The 19431-nt window shown below is 43.1% G+C and overlaps 1 protein-coding gene across 1 annotated transcript in view; it reads left to right on the top strand.

The window, feature by feature from the left end:
- LOC126188350 (titin homolog) overlaps window positions 1–19431 on the top strand; it is a 1721077-nt gene that overhangs the window by 416545 nt on the left and 1285101 nt on the right. Inside the window, exon 8 of the mRNA XM_049929949.1 lies at window positions 14940–15122. Coding sequence (XP_049785906.1) covers window positions 14940–15122 — 183 coding nt within the window. The remainder of the gene's footprint in view (window positions 1–14939; window positions 15123–19431) is intronic.

Raw genomic sequence — 19431 nt, 5'->3', positions numbered from 1 at the left:
TCTGTCATACAATATTGCAAAATTTATTTTTCATCGTCCACGTTGCTTGATGTAGCACAACAATATTGTGGGTGATTAGAAACAACCGAAGCACAAATTTTCGCAGCACCACGCGCATCTTATGAAAGCAACCGTCTTGCAGGAGCACGGTTTCTTCATGAGTGATACCGGGAAACACAATTCTTTAGCATTAAAAAAATTTGTCTTTCATCCGCTAATTTCGATGCGAACCATGCGTATCTAATCGTGCTTTCAAAATTAGATGCGATGAATTGATGTAGGATTAGCGAATGTAATTTTATCGAATCTTCCCTAGAAGCGATCTCTCTATTGTCTTTCATCAAGTCGGGAGCATTCAGAATAATTTTCGTGAAGATTTTCACCTGTCGGTAAAAATAAACATCGCAGGGCTGGCAATAAGGAGCGCGCTTTGGTGGGACCACTTTTAGGGTGCAGGTGCTCGCTTTCCTCTCATCAGTGAATAGATGATCGTATAGAGCTTAATCGGTTTGCCCTCCCGACAAATCGATAATGTACCAAAATTTTTTCTATCCCACATACGGAAGAATTACGGAACGCAAAAATTCTTCATACACCAGTTTCGTGAACTTCCCGGATTTCGTTCAGGACACGACTACACTTCTGTATTTCCGAGTTAATTCGTCTACTCGTTTTTGAACGTTAGGACCAAATTTTCCGGACGGTTCTTGCATAAATAAAAAGAAAAAAGGGAGCAGGATTCGAACACTGTACCTCCAGCGCGGTAGCCGTGAACCTTTGCCACTGCGCTACACTGACTTGGTCAGAGTAGGTGTAATGTTACAGGTATACAAACCGCGCAATGAACTCCAAAATCGATTTGATCTAAAACCAAAGACCGTTGCTAAAAACCCGGATAGCCAGGTACTCGGAGTAAGCGCCTCTACAACATATGTGAAGCGCATCAAAATCCGTGATTTACAGTATGGAGGATCCGCTTGTGAGTGACAGAGATCGTCGTACGCTAACACGATTTGTGTCAAAACAGCGCAAAACTAAGGCAGCTAAAGCAACTGCACAGCTCAATAACTATCTTCGAGATCCCGTATCTATTGACAACGTCCTCCAAGAACTCCCTAAAGCGAATATTGACAGACGAGCTGCTCTACCGAAACCGTTAGTGACGACAACCGACGCGAAGAAGCGTAAAACATGGTGTCAGGAACATAAATCCTGGACGGCTGATCAGAGGAAACACGTCATATGGTCCGACGAGTCAACGTTTTTGTTATTTCCAACACCGGGCCGCGCTTACATCTGGATAACGCCAAAAGAAGTCTTCAATCCCGATTGCTTGATTCCAACGGTTAAGCATGGAGGTGGAAGTGCGATGGTGCGGGTAGCCATATCATGGTATTCTGCTGGTCCAATCATTACTCTGAAAGGCCGTGTTACGGCCTGCGATTATGTGACCATTTTAGATGATCAGGTGCCCACATCACTCAAATGTTGTTCCTCAACAATGATGACTTATTTCAAGGCGATAATGCACCCATTCACACAGCCAGGACACTTCAATCGTGGATGAGGAGCATTCAGCTGAACTGCTGCGTCTTCCATTGCCAGCACAGTCCCCGGACTTGAGAATTATCGAACTCTTTGTGGGCGGTATTTGGGCCCAGACTCCGGAGCAGATTTCCGCCTCCCTCGTCACTACAAGAGTTAGAAGAGGTTCTGGTCGAAGAGTGGCATAACATTCCACTGGAGACTATACAATCATTGTATGCCAGTATTCCAAGAAGAATCGCACCTGCATCACCGGCAAATGGGGATCCAACATTTACAAATCAACCATTCTCAAATAAGTACAGGTGTTCACATTATTTTGCCTACCTCCTGTAGATAACCGTACGAGGCCCAGGAGAAAGGACTCTGCGTCTACGTCACGAAGGTAGGCCGAGATCGCTCAAATCAGCAGACCAGCTGCGTTTCTATACCTGTTAACTTGTAACTGGGTGTGTATGTACAAACGAGAATAGCATCTTCTACTGGAAGCCGCTGTTATGGAGTCTCACTGTTATTAGTCGTACAGTGATAGGAAGGTCACAAGCATACTGATAATTTATGACGCCTGTTTCGGTTACAATAAAATTAAAATCAGGCCGAAACGATTATCAGTTGCTTAAAGCACTACATCTTGTACGACATGAGATGATAGATAAACTCGAATGGAAGACTCTGCAGGAGAGACGCTCAGTAGCTCGGTACGGGCTTTTGTTGAAGTTTCGAGAACTTACCTTCACCGAGGAGTCAAGCAGTATATTACTCCGTCCTAAGTATATCTCGCGAACAGACCGTGAGGATAAAATCAAAGAGAATAGAGCCCACACAGAGGCATACGGACAGTCTTTCTTTCCACGAACAATACGAGACTGGAATAGAATGGAGAACCAATAGAGGTACTCAAAGTACCCTCCGCCACACACCGTCAGGTGGCTTGCGGAGTATGGATGTAGATGTAGATGTAGATGAGGAATGTTAAACAGAAGAGACTAAATGCTGTAAACAATCCGTTATAGCATTTATGTCGAGAATTGGTCTTAAATTTGGTTGTACGTCTAGTCATCAGTAAGACATCATAATAACAGATTCCAGTAGAAAATGCAGTTCTCGTCAGTACGTACACGTCCAGTTGCGAGTTAACAGGTTTAAAAAGGCATTTTGTCTGCTGGGTTGGTCTCGCTCGCTCGCTCAGGCCTACCTTCGTGACGTAAGTGCCGCGGCCTGTCTTTCTCGTGGACCTAGATAACCGTACATCTTGCAGAGGCGTTTATAAGAATTCTCGAATTATTACACTCACTCCTCTATGCGTGTATTCCTTAACAGTTTTCGTTGCTGATAATAAAAATTAATTTCAACTGTACTGTGATATAGACAGTCACAATAGAAGACGCAAAATTTATTTTCGTATAGGCTTCGCCTGCTTGTTCAGGGTTCAGAATTGACGATTTTCCATTTAACACATACCAAGGCAGTGGGAACCCCTACCAGCTGATAAGAAAATTATGAATGTACCTCATCAGCCACTCTCTAAAGATTGTCTAAATATGAAGACTGAAGGATTGAGAAGTTCTGTTAGCTAATTAGCAAGTAGCCAAGTTTATTAATAACGCTGCATGACAAGTAGTAATGCACTCTTGTTGCACTCAGTGTTGACAGATGTAAAAATATTTTCTTTTAAAACTGCTATTGTAAAATAGCAAATATTAAGCTACTGGCACCAGATAAAGAGCATCTGAACAGTAAAATTGAGCAACCTGCATAAAACTGAGCAACCTGCAATCTTCGTAATACTTTACTCGATTAAATTTAGATGGCATAAGCCTGAATAGCAGTAAGCAGTATAAAGATGTTAGCGACATTCAAAATCGAACGCGCTGGTGACTATAAAATGAATACCTCTGACTGCCTACCACGGAAGAAGGTGTGCTGAGGCACACAGTCGCCGCTAGAGTGACGTGGGCGCAAACCCACGTGCCAACAGAGTGAACACGTGCACACGTAGCTCGGACACTGCACTAAGTCATGTTGAAAACACAGAAATGGAGGCTTCAGAAGAACAGGAAAGGGATGTAGTGCGTTTCTCGAAGCGGAAGGAGTTATTTATAACCACCACTTTGGTAACTACAGTGCGTCGTTTACTATTACAAAGTAGCCAATTTTCAGAATTTTAGTACTTTTCTTGTTTGTTATATAACTAAATTGTTAATCAAAAAAGAAAAAAAAAACAAAATACCAGAGGATACATTAAGTACAATTTGGGAAAGGAAGGAAAATAGATACTAATATTGCTATATTCTTAAGAAGAAAATAATGCACGAAATTAAAGATTTAGATAGCGAAAAGAGGTCCTTTTACCTAGCTATTTCAAGTGGGAGGACCTCGGTAAACAGTTCGAGCCAGTCTCACCTGAATTAGCATATTCTATTTACTGTACCTACTACCATACGTATGAACGTTGTGATATTAACTTTACGTGATTTGTTTACAACGTATGACAGTACTTTTTGTTACTGCACTTGTTTGCTCCATCTAACCGCGCAGTAAGCGGGAGAGGAACCTCGGGAGGTGGCTCGGCTACCAAAGTGCGCTTCTTATCTATATTGTGCGCTTCTGTATTTACGTCTTACTATACTGCGTATGCATGTATATGGAAGGACTGTGAAGCGCGAAAACTCGTCAAATAACAGCACAACTGTACGAAAAGCACTGCATCTCTCTTAGAAGGGTCAAGGCGTGCCACAAGCGGTTCGAAGAAAGGACCTGGAGAACCACACCGCATTACCGATATCAATGTCCAGCGGATGGATGCCCTCATTACTGGAGACCTGCCACATACCGTGAATTTCCGTTCACCGCACCCCGACCGTGTTAGGAAACGTACTACGTCTCTTTGCGCTTCTTTTGAAACCTCCAGTTCTATGTTTTCAGCACGACTGAGTGCAGTGGGCATTCACCTGCTCCCTCCGTCTTCAGATGGGTGTGCACGCATGCCACTCTAGCGGCGACTTGGTGCCTCAGCGCTCTTGTATATAGCACACCTTCTCCCGTAGATAACAGCATCACGATCCCTTCAGCGGTGTTCATTTTGCAGTCTGCGGCTGGTTGCTTCTTGATTGTTCCTAGGAGTTTGTTGTTAATACAATACAAATATTACCTTTCTATAACGTTACTTGAAATCCGTCTTCATTGCAAATTTTTTTATTCATATGACCGGTTTCGGTTCATTCAGAACCATCTTCAGATCTGTAAAAATAATGATACTAATTTACTATTTCACGGAAGCAAATCTTTTTCATCCTATCTAATCACCATCAAATATACCAGAACGTATCGGATATTTCAGTTACAGGAGTAACCCGTTCAAATCCAGCAACTTTCACATGCTACGTCACATAAAATTGGTTGGCAGAGTTCACGTCATTTATATTAATTATAACTCTATTACCGACAGGTGGCGTCTGGTACATTTGTTACATTCCATTTGCACATAGTGTATTCAGTAGATCTTTTTTTATATTAAAAATACTTAATTAAAATATGTAGATGTCAAGGTTAAAATCTGTACTTGTCAAAATTAAAAAACAGTAAAATTATCATTTTTATACGATCTAAAAAGCATAGGGCGATTTATATATCTATGGTGCTGGTGTGAACTTGTTTTCCTCTACGGTCTGCTTCCGTGGTTCCCGCCATTTCGGTGTCGTGCAGCGGTCCGCTCAGTCGTCTGATGTCCATCGCCGCGGGCAAGAGGGCCGCACAGGAGGGCTCCGTCAACGACGCCAGGCGCTGCACGCGTCTTGCGGCTTCTCCACCGCGCACCATCTCTCATCCCTCGGCCTGGATCTCCATACGCAACAGTTGTCATCTTAGTAGGTCGTCATAAATGCTAAAATAGGCGTTATGATTGAATTCGCTTTGCTCGTTGAGGACTAAATCCGGATCTTTATTTTTGTGGGTGTATATTTGGATCTCTTCCAAAATGTTAAGAAACCGTCCCTTATGAGCTCTATGCAGGATGTCTAGATTGTGTTCAATGTTCGTGACTGAGAGCTTTGTCGCAGCCATATGCGCCCCAAAAGCTGTTTTGTTTCGAGAGTAGGTGTCCTCCCTGAATCTGGTTTCAAAGTTCCTACCAGTCTGCCCTATATATTGTTTACAGCAGTCATTACATTTGATCTTATATACACCTGCATCCTGAAATTTATTCTATGCCAGAACTTCAATTTTAACGTGTTATTTGTTCGGAACCCTATTTTAACGTCGGATTTACGAAAGCATCTTTCAATTTTGTCTGTAATTCTTCCATTGTAAGTGAGAGCTACATATTTTTTCTTGTTGTTCCTCTTAACTGCTACTTGACTTCCTTCTATTTGTCCCATTTGCCTCTTCTTTATCTTCCTATAAATATTCATCACCGGCTTACACGTATATCCGTTCGCTACAGCCACTTGTTTTAAAATACTTTAAACCTTTTCTACTTCCTGTTGGCTAAGTGGCAATCATAGTAGCCTGTATACCATCGAAGTAAAATATGCCACGTCAGGCTTCGTGATATATTACGAAGTTCTTTTGTACACTCCTGGAAATGGAAAAAAGAACACATTGACACCGGTGTGTCAGACCCACCATACTTGCTCCGGACACTGCGAGAGGGCTGTACAAGCAATGATCACACGCACGGCACAGCAGACACACCAGGAACCGTGGTGTTGGCCGTCGAATGGCGCTAGCTGCGCAGCATTTGTGCACCGCCGCCGTCAGTGTCAGCCAGTTTGCCATGGCATACGGAGCTCCATCGCAGTCTTTAACACTGGTAGCATGCCGCGACAGCGTGGACGTGAACCATATGTGCAGTTGACGGACTTTGAGCGAGGCCGTATAGTGGGCATGCGGGAGGCCGGGTGGACGTACCGCCGAATTGCTCAACACGTGGGGCGTGAGGTCTCCACAGTACATCGATGTTGTCGCCAGTGGTCGGCGGAAGGTGCACGTGCCCGTCGACCTGGGACCGGACAGCAGCGACGCACGGATGCACGCCAAGACCGTAGGATCCTACGCAGTGCCGTAGGGGACCGCACCGCCACTTCCCAGCAAATTAGGGACACTGTTGCTCCTGGGGTATCGGCGAGGACCATTCGCAACCGTCTCCATGAAGCTGGGCTACGGTCCCGCACACCGTTAGGCCGTCTTCCGCTCACGCCCCAACATCGTGCAGCCCGCCTCCAGTGGTGTCGCGACAGGCGTGAATGGAGGGACGAATGGAGACGTGTCGTCTTCAGCGATGAGAGTCGCTTCTGCCTTGGTGCCAATGATGGTCGTATGCGTGTTTGGCGCCGTGCAGGTGAGCGCCACAATCAGGACTGCATACGACCGAGGCACACAGGGCCAACACCCGGCATCGTGGTGTGGGGAGCGATCTCCTACACTGGCCGTACACCACTGGTGATCGTCGAGGGGACACTGAATAGTGCACGGTACATCCAAACCGTCATCGAACCGATCGTTCTACCATTCCTAGACCGGCAAGGGAACTTGCTGTTCCAACAGGACAATGCACGTCCGCATGTATCCCGTGCCACCCAACGTGCTCTAGAAGGTGTAAGTCAACTACCCTGGCCAGCAAGATCTCCGGATCTGTCCCCCATTGAGCATGTTTGTGACTGGATGAAGCGTCGTCTCACGCGGTCTGCACGTCCAGCACGAACGCTGGTCCAACTGAGGCGCCAGGTGGAAATGGCATGGCAAGCCGTTCCACAGGACTACATCCAGCATCTCTACGATCGTCTCCATGGGAGAATAGCAGCCTGCATTGCTGCGAAAGGTGGATATACACTGTACTAGTGCCGACATTGTGCATGCTCTGTTGCCTGTGTCTATGTGCCTGTGGTTCTGTCAGTGTGATCATGTGATGTATCTGACCCCAGGAATGTGTCAATAAAGTTTCCCCTTCCTGGGACCATGAATTCACGGTGTTCTTATTTCAATTTCCAGGAGTGTATTAGGACAAAGATAATGAAAGAAAACTTGAAAATAAAATTTAACAAAACATGCTTAGACGCAGGGATTACTCCTAATTACGCAAAAGTAAAAATCCGGAATATGTCAAACATAGCAGAAATAGTAAAACGTAAAAGTGAAGTATTATGGGTTAAAACACAAATTCGAGAAGCATATAAAATCAAAGACAAGTTAAATACAGAAGCTTTTAATTTTCACTTGATTTTAGGTGACATTTTATCCCCATTACAGTTCACATACGTAAGCAGAGAGATTGAAAATAGAATTGACAGGGAGCGAGAATTAACTCTAAACAGACATCAGAAGAAGCTTTTTAACCTAGGTGTAGATTTTAATATTGATAACGAAACGGCGTATAAAAAGTTGCATACTTTTTGTGAGAGGGTCGTGAACTTAACTGAGATAGAATTAACAAAGGATGAGCAGAACCTTTTAAATGAAGGGTTGCAATATAACCTAAATCCCGAAATTAACTCAAATACAATAAAAAAGACTGTCGCAGAAGTAAAAATTGCATGTGATATCGCAAATATGAATAGATACGAACAGACAAACACGGCAGTTAAAGTAAAGAAGTCGATTATAGATGAAATGCACTTTGCTCACAAGAACGGAAACGAAATACTAACTCTTAAGGGCTTGAATAAGAAGTTAGAATCACGTAAGGCTATCGTCACAAAAGCAGATAAGGGCGGCACTATGGTTTTAATACATTATACAGGCTATACAGAGAAAACTGAAAAGTTCTTTATGGAAAACGGAATAGCAGAAGTCAAGAAAGATCCAACCAAGAAATTTCAAACGGAAATAAGGAAACAAATAGGTAACAGTGTGTTGCTATTCACAGAGGAGGAAAAGTTTAAACTGAAAGTAATGAATCCGCGAATCCCCGAATTACGGTCACAAATAAAGCTCCATAAAGTTGAAAAATCGATTCGCCCAATCGTTAATAACACCAGCAGCCCAAGTTATAAATTAAATAAAGAGCTAAATAACAGATTGAAGGCGGCATATACATATCCTCGGACTTTCAACATTAGCAACAGCTACGAATTTGCCGAGCAAATTAAAGACGTACTTATACCTCAGAATGCGTCACTAGCTTCATTGGAATTCACCAATCTGTACACAAACATTCCCGTAAAAGAAACGATTGAGATCATTAAGAACAATCTCCCCACTCATGGTACATTGGCACTGGGGGAAGTGATTGAACTAGTGGAAATGTTGGAACAAGTCTTGTCGTTCAATTACTTTACTCTCAATGGTAAAATTTATCAACAGGAAGACGGGCTGGCAATGGGGAACAGTTTAGCTGGGACGCTGGCTGACATTTTTGTAAATCACTTAGTGAAAATCCTAATATCGCTGAGAAAATTGTATATTACAGTAGATATGTTGACGACTCCATTTCATTATACAAAGGAGATAAAAATGATATCGAAAACTTAGCACAAAAAATGAGCTCTCAACACCCGAAAATTAGATTCACCATGGAATTTGAAGAAAACAACCGTATAGATTACCTAGATTTAACACTAATAAAGAAAGATGGGAAGCATGAATTTAGCATATTCAGAAAACCTACGTGTGCAGATCTAGTTATCAATGAGTGCTCTTGTCACCCACCGCGATACAAATGGGCATATTTTCCTTCGATGGTATAGAGGCTACTAAGATTGCCACTAAGTCAACAGGAAGTAGAAAAGGAGTTAAGTATTTTAAAACAAGTGGCCGTAGCGAACGGATATACGTGTAAGCAGGTGATGAATATTTATAGGAAGATAAAGAAGAGGCAAATGGAACAAATAGAAGGAAGTCAAGTAGCAGTTAAGAGGAACAACAAGAAAAAATATATAGCTCTCTCACTTACAATGGAAGAATTACAGACAAAATTGAAAGATGCTTTCGTAAATCCGACGTTAAAATAGGGTTCCGAACAAATAACACGTTAAAATTGAAGCTCTGCCATAGAATAAATTTCAGGATGCAGGTGTATATAAGATCAAATGTAATGACTGCTGTAAACAATATATAGGGCAGACTGGTAGGAACTTTGAAACCAGATTCAGGGAGCACACCTATTCTCAAAACAAAAGAGCTTTTGGGGCGCATATGGCTGCGACAAAGCACTCAGTCACGAACATTGAACACAATTTAGACATCCTGCATAGAGCTCATAAGGGACGGTTTCTTAACATTTTGGAAGAGATCCAAATATACACCCACAAAAATAACGATCCGGATTTAATCCTCAACGAGCAAAGCGAATTCAATTATAACGCCTATTTTAGCATTTATGACGACCTACTAAGATGACAACTGTTGCGTATGGAGATCCAGGCCGAGGGATGAGAGATGGTGCGCGGTGGAGAAGCCGGAAGACGCGTGCAGCGCCTGGCGTCGTTGACGGAGCCCTCCTGTGCGGCCCTCTTGCCCGCGGCGATGGACATCAGACGACTGAGCGGACCGCTGCACGACACCGAAATAGCGGGAACCACGGAAGCAGACCGTAGAGGAAAACAAGTTCACACCAGCACCATAGATATATAAATCGCCCTATGCTTTTTAGATCGTATAAAAATGATAATTTTACTGTTTTTTAATTTTGACAAGTACAGATTTTAACCTTGACATCTACATATTTTAATTAAGTATTTTTAATATAAAAAAGATCTACTGAATACAGTATGTACAAATGGAAAGTAACAAATGTACCAGACGCCACCTGTCGGTAATAGTGTTATAATTAATATAAATGACGTGAACTCTGCCAACCAATTTTATGTGACGTAGCATATGAAAGTTGCTGGATTTGAACGGGTTACTCCTGTAACTGAAATATCCGGTACGTTCTGGTACATTTGATGTTGATTAGATAGGATGAAAAAGATTTGCTTCCGTGAAATAGTGCATTAGTATAATTATTTTTACAGATCTGAAGATGGTTCTGAATGAACCGAAACCGGTCATATGAATAAAAAAATTTGCAATCAAGACGGATTTCAAGTAACATTATAAAATCACTGATTGCTGTTATCCCATAAGACATTATGTCTGTTTTTGCAAACCTTTCTATAAAGTCTTAATAGTTTCACTCATTCGACATCCCTGAAGGTTCCCCTTCTTTATGGGGTCCATGGAACACGACGAATGAATGAATGAATGAACTATTGCTAAATCCCATAGTAGTCCTGTCCCGTCTTCCACTAAAGGTGTTCTACAGAATTGTTTCCCTTACTTACTCTTTTAGGTATTTCTTCATTTCACAGCTTAACTGACCATTTAATTTCTAATATAGTTCTGTTGCATTACAGTTCAAATTAATTGCAAATTTTTCCACACTGCATTTAACCTTGTTTGACACACTGTGGTGTAGTGCACCTCAAGCTCACTTTTTATTAATTTTGACTAAGTAAACGTGAGAAAATCGGTTCTTTGGCGCCATGTGTTATGAGTTCGATAGTACCACTACCCCCAAAGCTAGTGGCGTCACAGTGGAAGCGTCAATCGGTCTGCGGCAGCCGTCCACCGTCGACTGGGGCTGCATTCATCCCAATGTGTCAAGTAAGGTCGGTCTATGAAATTTAAATGCATTTTACTTCAAGAACTTGTGTATTTTGGCATCAGAGTGAAGAGTGAAGTCTCTAAGTGTCTAACTTTTTTGTGCTATAGAAAATATTTTATTCTAATAATTAAATGGCGTATAACATGCGAACTGGACATATATGTTAATTTCACTGAAATTCTTACATTTCGTTATTATGAACATATTTCTTCAATTTTCTAACCAAAATCTTATGAATATTACGTCTGAACAATAAAAACTTTTGTTATACTGATAATAACAGAATTTCCATTTTCCTACGATATTCCTCCATTTTAATTTCCAGAAAATGTATATTCTGTATATAGTTCAGTAATATATTTTTTCTTGTAGTACTACATGTTGAGGAAATGCAGTTAAATTCTTGGTCAGTTGTATGAAAATATGAAAAAGTTATGATTTAAAAACGTAATGTTTTTCATTTTTCCGATACTTCGATTTTTTTAATCTTATTGTGTGGTTGTATGACCCATATAATTTCAAAAAGCAAGTTTTTGAGAAGTTATAAAAATTTTTGAAGTAAAAAATATATAATAGATTATTTGATATAACGGCTTTTGTCGCTGGGGTGCGATCGACACCATTCTGTCAACTACGTCACTCCACAGAAGTGCGTCATGTAGGTGTTAAGATGGTGCACATCCCACTGCTACGCACTGCTGAGCTCCAGACGTACATCTTTAGCAACTCCATCCTCATTTTCGTAGCAATGTTTGATCCCAGCGGATCTCTTGTGTTAAGGAAAGCTTTCTTTGGTTGTGTGATATTCAGGGTGGAGGAGAGGAAACGCATGTTTTTCACTATTGAATGACTGGGACACGGTTTGATGAAAATAATAAAAACAAGCATTAAGTGATAGACTTTTTTATGCAGTTTTGAAATATACATACTTCAATTAGGTTCGAAAAATAATGTCTCGGTGATGACGTCCTTCTTGCTGGATACAAATTTGGATCCTCTCCCGAAAATTACGCATGACTCTTTCCAACATTTCATTCGGCATGGCTTTAATTTCCTGACGAATGGAATTCTTCAGGTCATCGATTGTGCGAGGCTTGTTCATGTAGACTTTTGATTTTAAATATCCCCACAAAAGAAGCCGCATATCGACAAATCGGGTAAGCGAGGGGGCCACTTCCATGAATGCCCTCGCCGTGTGAGCTGTGGCACCGTCCTGCTGAAACCATATTTCTCTCACGTTCACTTGACGCCTATCAAGTCCTGGACGAAGAAAGTTGTTTACCATTTTAACGTACCGCGCTGATGCCACGGTAACTGCAGTTCCTTCCTCTTCAAAAAAATAGGGTACAACAGTTCCCATCTTTGAAATGCAGCACCACACTGTTACTTTTAAACTGTGGAGAGGCCTTCGGTGTAATTCATGTGGGTTCTCCGGCGCCCAATACCGACAATTTTGAACATTGACGTAACCGTCTACATGAAAATGTGTTTTATCACTCATGAAGACTGTCCCATCAGCATCTTCCGTAAAAATTTCGTCCATTACGTGACAAAACTCTCTGCGCTGCACAAAATCCCCTTCACTAAGTTGCTGGACGATCATTATCTTGTGCGGGTGAAACTTAAGATCATCATGTAAGATGCAGTGAAGCGAATGACGTGACATACCCAGCGCTACAGCCTGTCGTCTGGACGATCGTTTCGGACTAGCAAGAACTGCCGTTCTCACTCTGTCTACATTTTCCGAAGTACGAACTGAACGGGGAAGACCAGGTGGTTTCTTTTTCATCACAGATCCAGTACTTCTGAACGCTGCAGCCCATCGGAGTACAGTATTTCCATCAACACTGCACGACATCCAACTCCAAAATTCTGACAGAAAAAAACGTTCCACTGTGACAACGGAATCACTGTTTCTAAAGTACTGCTCGACAACGAACACACGATGCTCTACGCTCCAACGCTCCATAGCGACCGAAACTGCATTGTGTGGGCAGTCTGCCGACATTCATTCAAGGTCAGTACCTCCTCTCGTCGCCGCGTACTAGTGGTTCAAAGAAACATGCGTTTCCTCAGCTCCTCCCTGCATTTGTCGTACCTTCCTTGCTACCGTAGGCGCCCCGGTGGTCCCGGTCGCCTACGGTGGACTGGAGGCCGAGTGGTGACCTCTCCAGTTGTCAGGATGCTAGGAAATGACTGTGGACGCTTCAAGAAACGCCAAATAAACGTTATTGATTCATAACACCTTTATTCCCGCTGAGTACAATGTGCCCCGCGTAACACAGGCTGGCTGAGCTCGGTGATATCAATGACCTTCCCGAGTCCTCGCTGACTCGTAGCGATGACACCAGCTCCGGACCGCACCAGTCTTGCTAGCGCAGCGCCGCGTGCTGTGACGTAGGGGTGGAATGTCCTTACTTCGTACTTCGGCCGCGCGTGGCTAGCGGCGCCCGGCTGGCCGGCTGGCTCGGCGGTGGACAACAGGAGGCTCCGGGTTGGAGTCCCAGCGCTGTCGGCACGAGAGGCGTTCTCGTAGTGCAGAGTGTACTCTATCCCACCCCGTCTTCTTCCCTGCTACTCCTGGTGGCTCGTCCGCGTTGGACGGGCGGAACGGGCTGCAGTCCCCCAGCGGCTCACCCGGTTGTGACGGCGGATGCACAGGGCCTAGGCCCCGCACGATCTAGACGACGGCTCACCGATGTGGTCAGCATTGGCGGCGAGCGAGTCTGCCATGATGTCTGCTAATCCTGGGTTGGTGATTGACAGCGGCAGCAGAGAGGACCAGAGCTGGTACTGTCCCCTCACGTCTGCTGCTGGATGGGCCGCCCTGACTGCAACATCTCCTTAGTAAAGATTAACATGTCGATCACTGAGCTGAGCGCTACGCAGCGACCCAGTACACATCTAACTGCAAGTCTAACTGCGAGTGCCTTGTTGCTATCAAAGCTGGCGTATTTAAAGGAAGCACGAGCGACGTCCAGACGTCATGCTCGTTTGTAATGAACGCATTCGTTCCACTTATACTGCTGATTCATCTGTCGTACTCGCCCCTTACGTGTTCTTGCGACAGAGTTACGTGTTGTTACGGCAGACTTGTGCGAAGTTGTGAAATGCAGTACAGCTGACGCTATACCTCTGTCTTGCACTCTACGAAAGTCTCCGTCTAACACAATCCTGCGTGCTAAGCAATTCTCTCTCGCCTGTTGTGTGTAACCAGGCCATTGCCCCTGCGTGACGACTCATTCCATACACGTGCAATCCTCTTACCTCTTGGCTAAGCTACTGACTCTGGCTCTCAGCATAGGCAACGAAACTTTGACAATATTCCACGTTTCCAACTCTTTACTATTCCGCAACACTACACTACGGCCATCGGCAGTACCGAGCATGGTGGGACCCTCGCATTCGGTACGACAGCGGTTAGAACCTCAGTCCTGGCATTTGTACTGAGTCTTTTGCTCGTTTCCATAAATTGCTGAAGTTAAATTTGAGAATGGTTGTTTGAAAAGGATACTGACGCGGCCTTATGCGATAAGTTTACTATTTTCACCCTAAATAACTTACAGTCTAGTGCACTTCATTTCTTGCACCACACTAGTTATAGGAAGCTGCATAGAGACACACGAGAAGTTGCCTTCTCTGTACCATTTTGAGCCTGACATCCCGCAGAAGCGATTATATGTCAATATCTACCTATGAGAAACTTGTTCACAGCTAAATACATTCCATGGATATAACGTAATGGTAGCAGATAATGTCATGTTTATTATTCACAGGAGGACCTGTTACAATGTTTGCCTGTTTGTGACAGACCCGAAGAACTACCGGAAGCCGCGGTTCCTGGAGAGCCTGAAGGCGGTGCTGACAGAGGAGGGCCTGGTGTCGTTCGAGTGCAAAGTGGTGGGCTTCCCCACGCCGCAGCTGCGCTGGTTCAAGGACGGCCAGGAGCTGCGGCCGGGCGACGTCTACCAGCTCACCGGCACCAACTCGCTAGGTCTGTAGGCGACGTGTGCTGGCGATGTGGAAGCAGCAGTTTGCAGAGTCGACTCCAACAGTCGATAGAAGTGCGGATCACAGGCTTAATCCTTTTACGTCTTTAGTTCAGCTGGAGGTTACGCAATTATAATCTGGATGCAAACCATTAGTGACAACGTATCACCACATATCACTAGCCTCATGAATCTGTAGGTACAAGTTACGTTTCTAACGCAGTCCATTTATGCAATCGGAGTTCGTATCTTATTAATTCACGAGTAGTATTAACAACTACAACTGACCCTTAACACAGAAAAATGTAATGTATTGCGAATACATAGAAAGAAGGATCCTTTATTGTATGATTGCATGATAGCGGAACAAACACTGCTAGCAGTTACTTCTGTAAAATATCTGGCAGTATGCGTGCGGAACGATTTGAAGTGGAATGATCATATAAAATTAATTGTTGGTAAGGCGTGTACCAGGTTCAGATTCATTGGGAGAGTCCTTAGAAAATGTAGTCCATCAACAAAGGAGGTGGCTTACAAAAAACTCGTTCGACCTATACTTGAGTATTGCTCATCAGTGTGGGATCCGTACCAGGTTGGGTTGACGGAGGAGATAGAGAAGATCCAAAGAAGAGCGGCGCGTTTCGTCACAGGGTTATTTGGTAACCGTGACAGCGTTACGGAGATGTTTAACAAACTCAAGTGGCAGACTCTGCAAGAGAGGTGCTCTGCATCGCGGTGTAGCTTGCTGTCGAGGTTTCGAGAGGGTGCGTTTCTGGATGAGGTATCGAATATATTGCTTCCCCCTACTTATACCTCCCGAGGAGATCACGAATGTAAAATTAGAGAGATTCGAGCGTGCACGGAGGCTTTCCGGCAGTCGTTCTTCCGGCGAACCATACGCGACTGGAACAGGAAAGGGTGGTAATGACAGTGCCACGTTAAGTGCCCTCCGCCACACACCATTGGGTGGCTTGCGGAGTATAAATGTAGATGTAGATGTAGATGTACACTCACCTCGAAATACTCGTAGCCCAAATAAAAAAACACTGATTTAGAGTAGTATTGAAAATGGTGAATCAAAGGCGTAGAGAAAAATTTGATTGATTAATACTTCCTGAGCAGGATCTGCTTAGATTTATTGGAGGGTTAAGGGAAAATGAAATGCAGCTGTAAAGCAAATCACATAGAAGACGCTAGTGTGAGCAAACCTAGGGTAATGTTCCAGTGTTTGTAGACCTCATCAAGTAGGCATCACAGTAGACAGTGAACGAATTCAGAGAGGCGTTGATATAAGTCGGTAGAGCCCACACGAAAATTTAACAGAAATGCTCAGGGAACTTACATTGGATTCTTTGGAACAAAGACGATATTATTCTTGCGAAACACTGCTGGGTAAGTTTACGGACTATGTAGGGATCATGAGAATGCGATAAGAAAGCCTGGTGCATGTACAGAGCCAAACACACAATTATCTTTGTGTCCGTCGGTATGCGAATGGGATAGGAAAGAAAATCAGTTATATTGGTACGAAATGCTCTCCGCTATGCGCTGTACAGTCGCTTGTGGAGTATATATGAAGGGCTTATTTCAATAGTGGTAGAAGTCCACTTTTGTTCATTCTGAGATACAGAGACCTGAAGTTAAAAGAGCGCTGAAAAATCTGCAGTTGACATACCAGAAATATTCAAGCATATGGCTTCTTGCTACAGATAAACCTTTCTTTCTGTTTGTTTGGACCATTACTGTCAGAAGCATTATAGACAGAAAAGTGGAGGTAATGGACTTGTACCACTATTGAAATAAGCCCTTCATATGGTGATGCTATGAGCATAAATAAGGATGGATGCATAATATCACTTGTAACTCATTAAGAAGCATATCTTTACGTCATACGTTTACATCTATGAACAGAAACACGTCAACAATAACCTGAATATAATTTAAGTCATAATTTAAGAATATACCAGTACTTGTGCTAAGAAGGCAACCTTGTTCGATTTAGAGCACCGATAAAAAATAAAAGTTGTATGTATTGACGAGAGAGAATGACGAAAGAGGCACGGCGCTGCACAGTCTAGAAACTAAAATTACATTTGTTTATGAAACTTTTTAGCGTGCTACATACTATATCAGACATGGAGAGTCAACAAACGTCGACATGATACTTGAAAGAGTAAACATCTGCTCTGGAAACAGGAACAAGTCGATATTTCAGAAATGTGTGTTCCACATGGTTCACTTGAGGGACAACGGTGTACAATCTGAGAGATGTTGTAAACTAGTTAACGCAAACAGAATTTGTAGACGTGGTACCTGTAATGCACTAACAGACTAAGCGTGAAGCAGAAAAGGTGTTGTACAAATTAATGGTTGGAAATGAAGTCAGTCTGAAGAAACACAAGATCTAGACACATAGGTGCAATGTCCTGAGCGGCACTCAGCAAAATCGTGACTGTATACTGGAGATAGTACAAAAGTTGCCTAAAGTATAACACCTTGCGATGGAATTACTGTCTTCTGTATTACTAACTATGAGCCCAGGAGGTATTAACTACCACGAAAATAACGTGTCACATAGCGTTTTGGAAAGAACTCCTTAATATACAAATCTGGAGACCACACATAAAATTAGTTTACCAAGAGGAGAGTGTAACTGAGTTATTTGTATCAAAGGAGAAATTTTTATTTTTGAGAACTTAGTTTTTGTTTTACGTGAGACGGTCCGAAAAGAATACGTAAGAGAGTGCAGGTTTTATTATCTTTTGTTTGCACTGATGCTGCGTCGTGGAGAGCAGTAGTCTTCCTCTCGTATTTTACCTGCTTAAAATGCAGTTTACATCTGTCGCCATCTCCTTCATTAATTACAACGGAAAAATATATTTGAGGATGCATAGCCAATGAAAGCGGTTTTCTTTCTTTAATAGCAATTCCAATTAAGAGCTTTTATTTTATTTGTTTCTGTTTCATTCTTGGCGAGTATTTTTGGGGTGGCAGCCCTATCCTCAGGCACTTCTGTTGTGGCACATTTTTGATCATCTTACCCATTATTTTCGAAGGAGAATTTTACTTACGTGCCCGTATCTGACAAAATATTTGTTTATTTGTATTACATAAAATAATAACTTGTAGTTGTGAAACTCGTACTGGCAAATAGAAAATAAATATTTTATCAGCTACAGATCTGTAAATAAATTTGGCCTTCGGAAATAATGGACAAAATTATTATAAATGATGTGTCTAGGAATCCTGAATACTCGGTTCGCTAGACAAACAATCAAACAACTCGTATTAATGAGTTTTATTACAACAAGACAAGCACAAATACATGACTTTGATCTGAGAATTCTTGTAATCCTTTATACATGATCATCCACAAGAGCAATTACACAGATGTGTCCCAAGCAAACGGCGACATACAGAATAATCAGTTTCCTTCAGAATAGACAAACACGAGTACACGAGTAACAGTTCTGGTCCTAGCGACCGCTTCTAACAAAAGTCTGTCAACTGAACTGCAGTGACTGCTGATCTCTAACTCAGCTACGGAGAGATTGCTAGTGAAGAGGCTACGATGCGTCGGCTAACGAAGTGGCTAACGTTGAGGCTGCTGTCGAAGTGGGCTGCCACCAGTTTTTTTTTTCCTTTATTGTATTTCAATTCCCCATCGGGGCGGGCTGGCAGCAGCATATGTGCTGCTCTTCAGCCGAAAGACATAGAACAAACAATAGAAGACATTTAAAAATAACAAAGGAGGAAACATGGTGAATATAGACATAAAAAAGGGGGAACATCATGGAAGACAATAGACAAAAAAGGGGCGACTGTAAAATGGAGATAAAAAAGTAACACACACAAAAAACCACATACTGGGACAATTAAAGAACACAAGGCACAGTATGACTGGAGCATAAAAGTATCGACGGATGGCGTAGCACATAACAAACACCGACAGAACCAGAAGGTATAAGGCCAGTACAGAATTAAAATCACACCTCTCGACGCACAGGAGAAACAGCACTAAGCACTGACGTGGCACACTGACGATGATCAAAACGGAGGATCTGCCAGGCAGAAGGAGATGAGGGTGAACGGAAGAAGGCAGGGAGGGGAAGAGAGGGGGGAGATGGGCGGGGGGCTGCCACCAGTTGCGAGCGGCGCTTATATTGTCTTCAACTAGGGGCCACTGCTGTCCCGTTGTCGTCATGGAGGCAGGTGGTCAGCGTGCGATTGGCTGACCTCTTCTCACAGCCTTCTCTTCTCTGTCATTCCAGACAGGCGTGCCGGCGTTGGCTTTACGCTGTAACAATAAATGTG

Source organism: Schistocerca cancellata, chromosome 5 (genome assembly GCF_023864275.1).
Source record: "Schistocerca cancellata isolate TAMUIC-IGC-003103 chromosome 5, iqSchCanc2.1, whole genome shotgun sequence".
Classification (NCBI taxonomy): domain Eukaryota; kingdom Metazoa; phylum Arthropoda; class Insecta; order Orthoptera; family Acrididae; genus Schistocerca; species Schistocerca cancellata.
The sequence above is the reverse complement of the archived record's forward strand: the minus strand, read 5'-3'. Positions and strand labels throughout refer to the sequence as shown.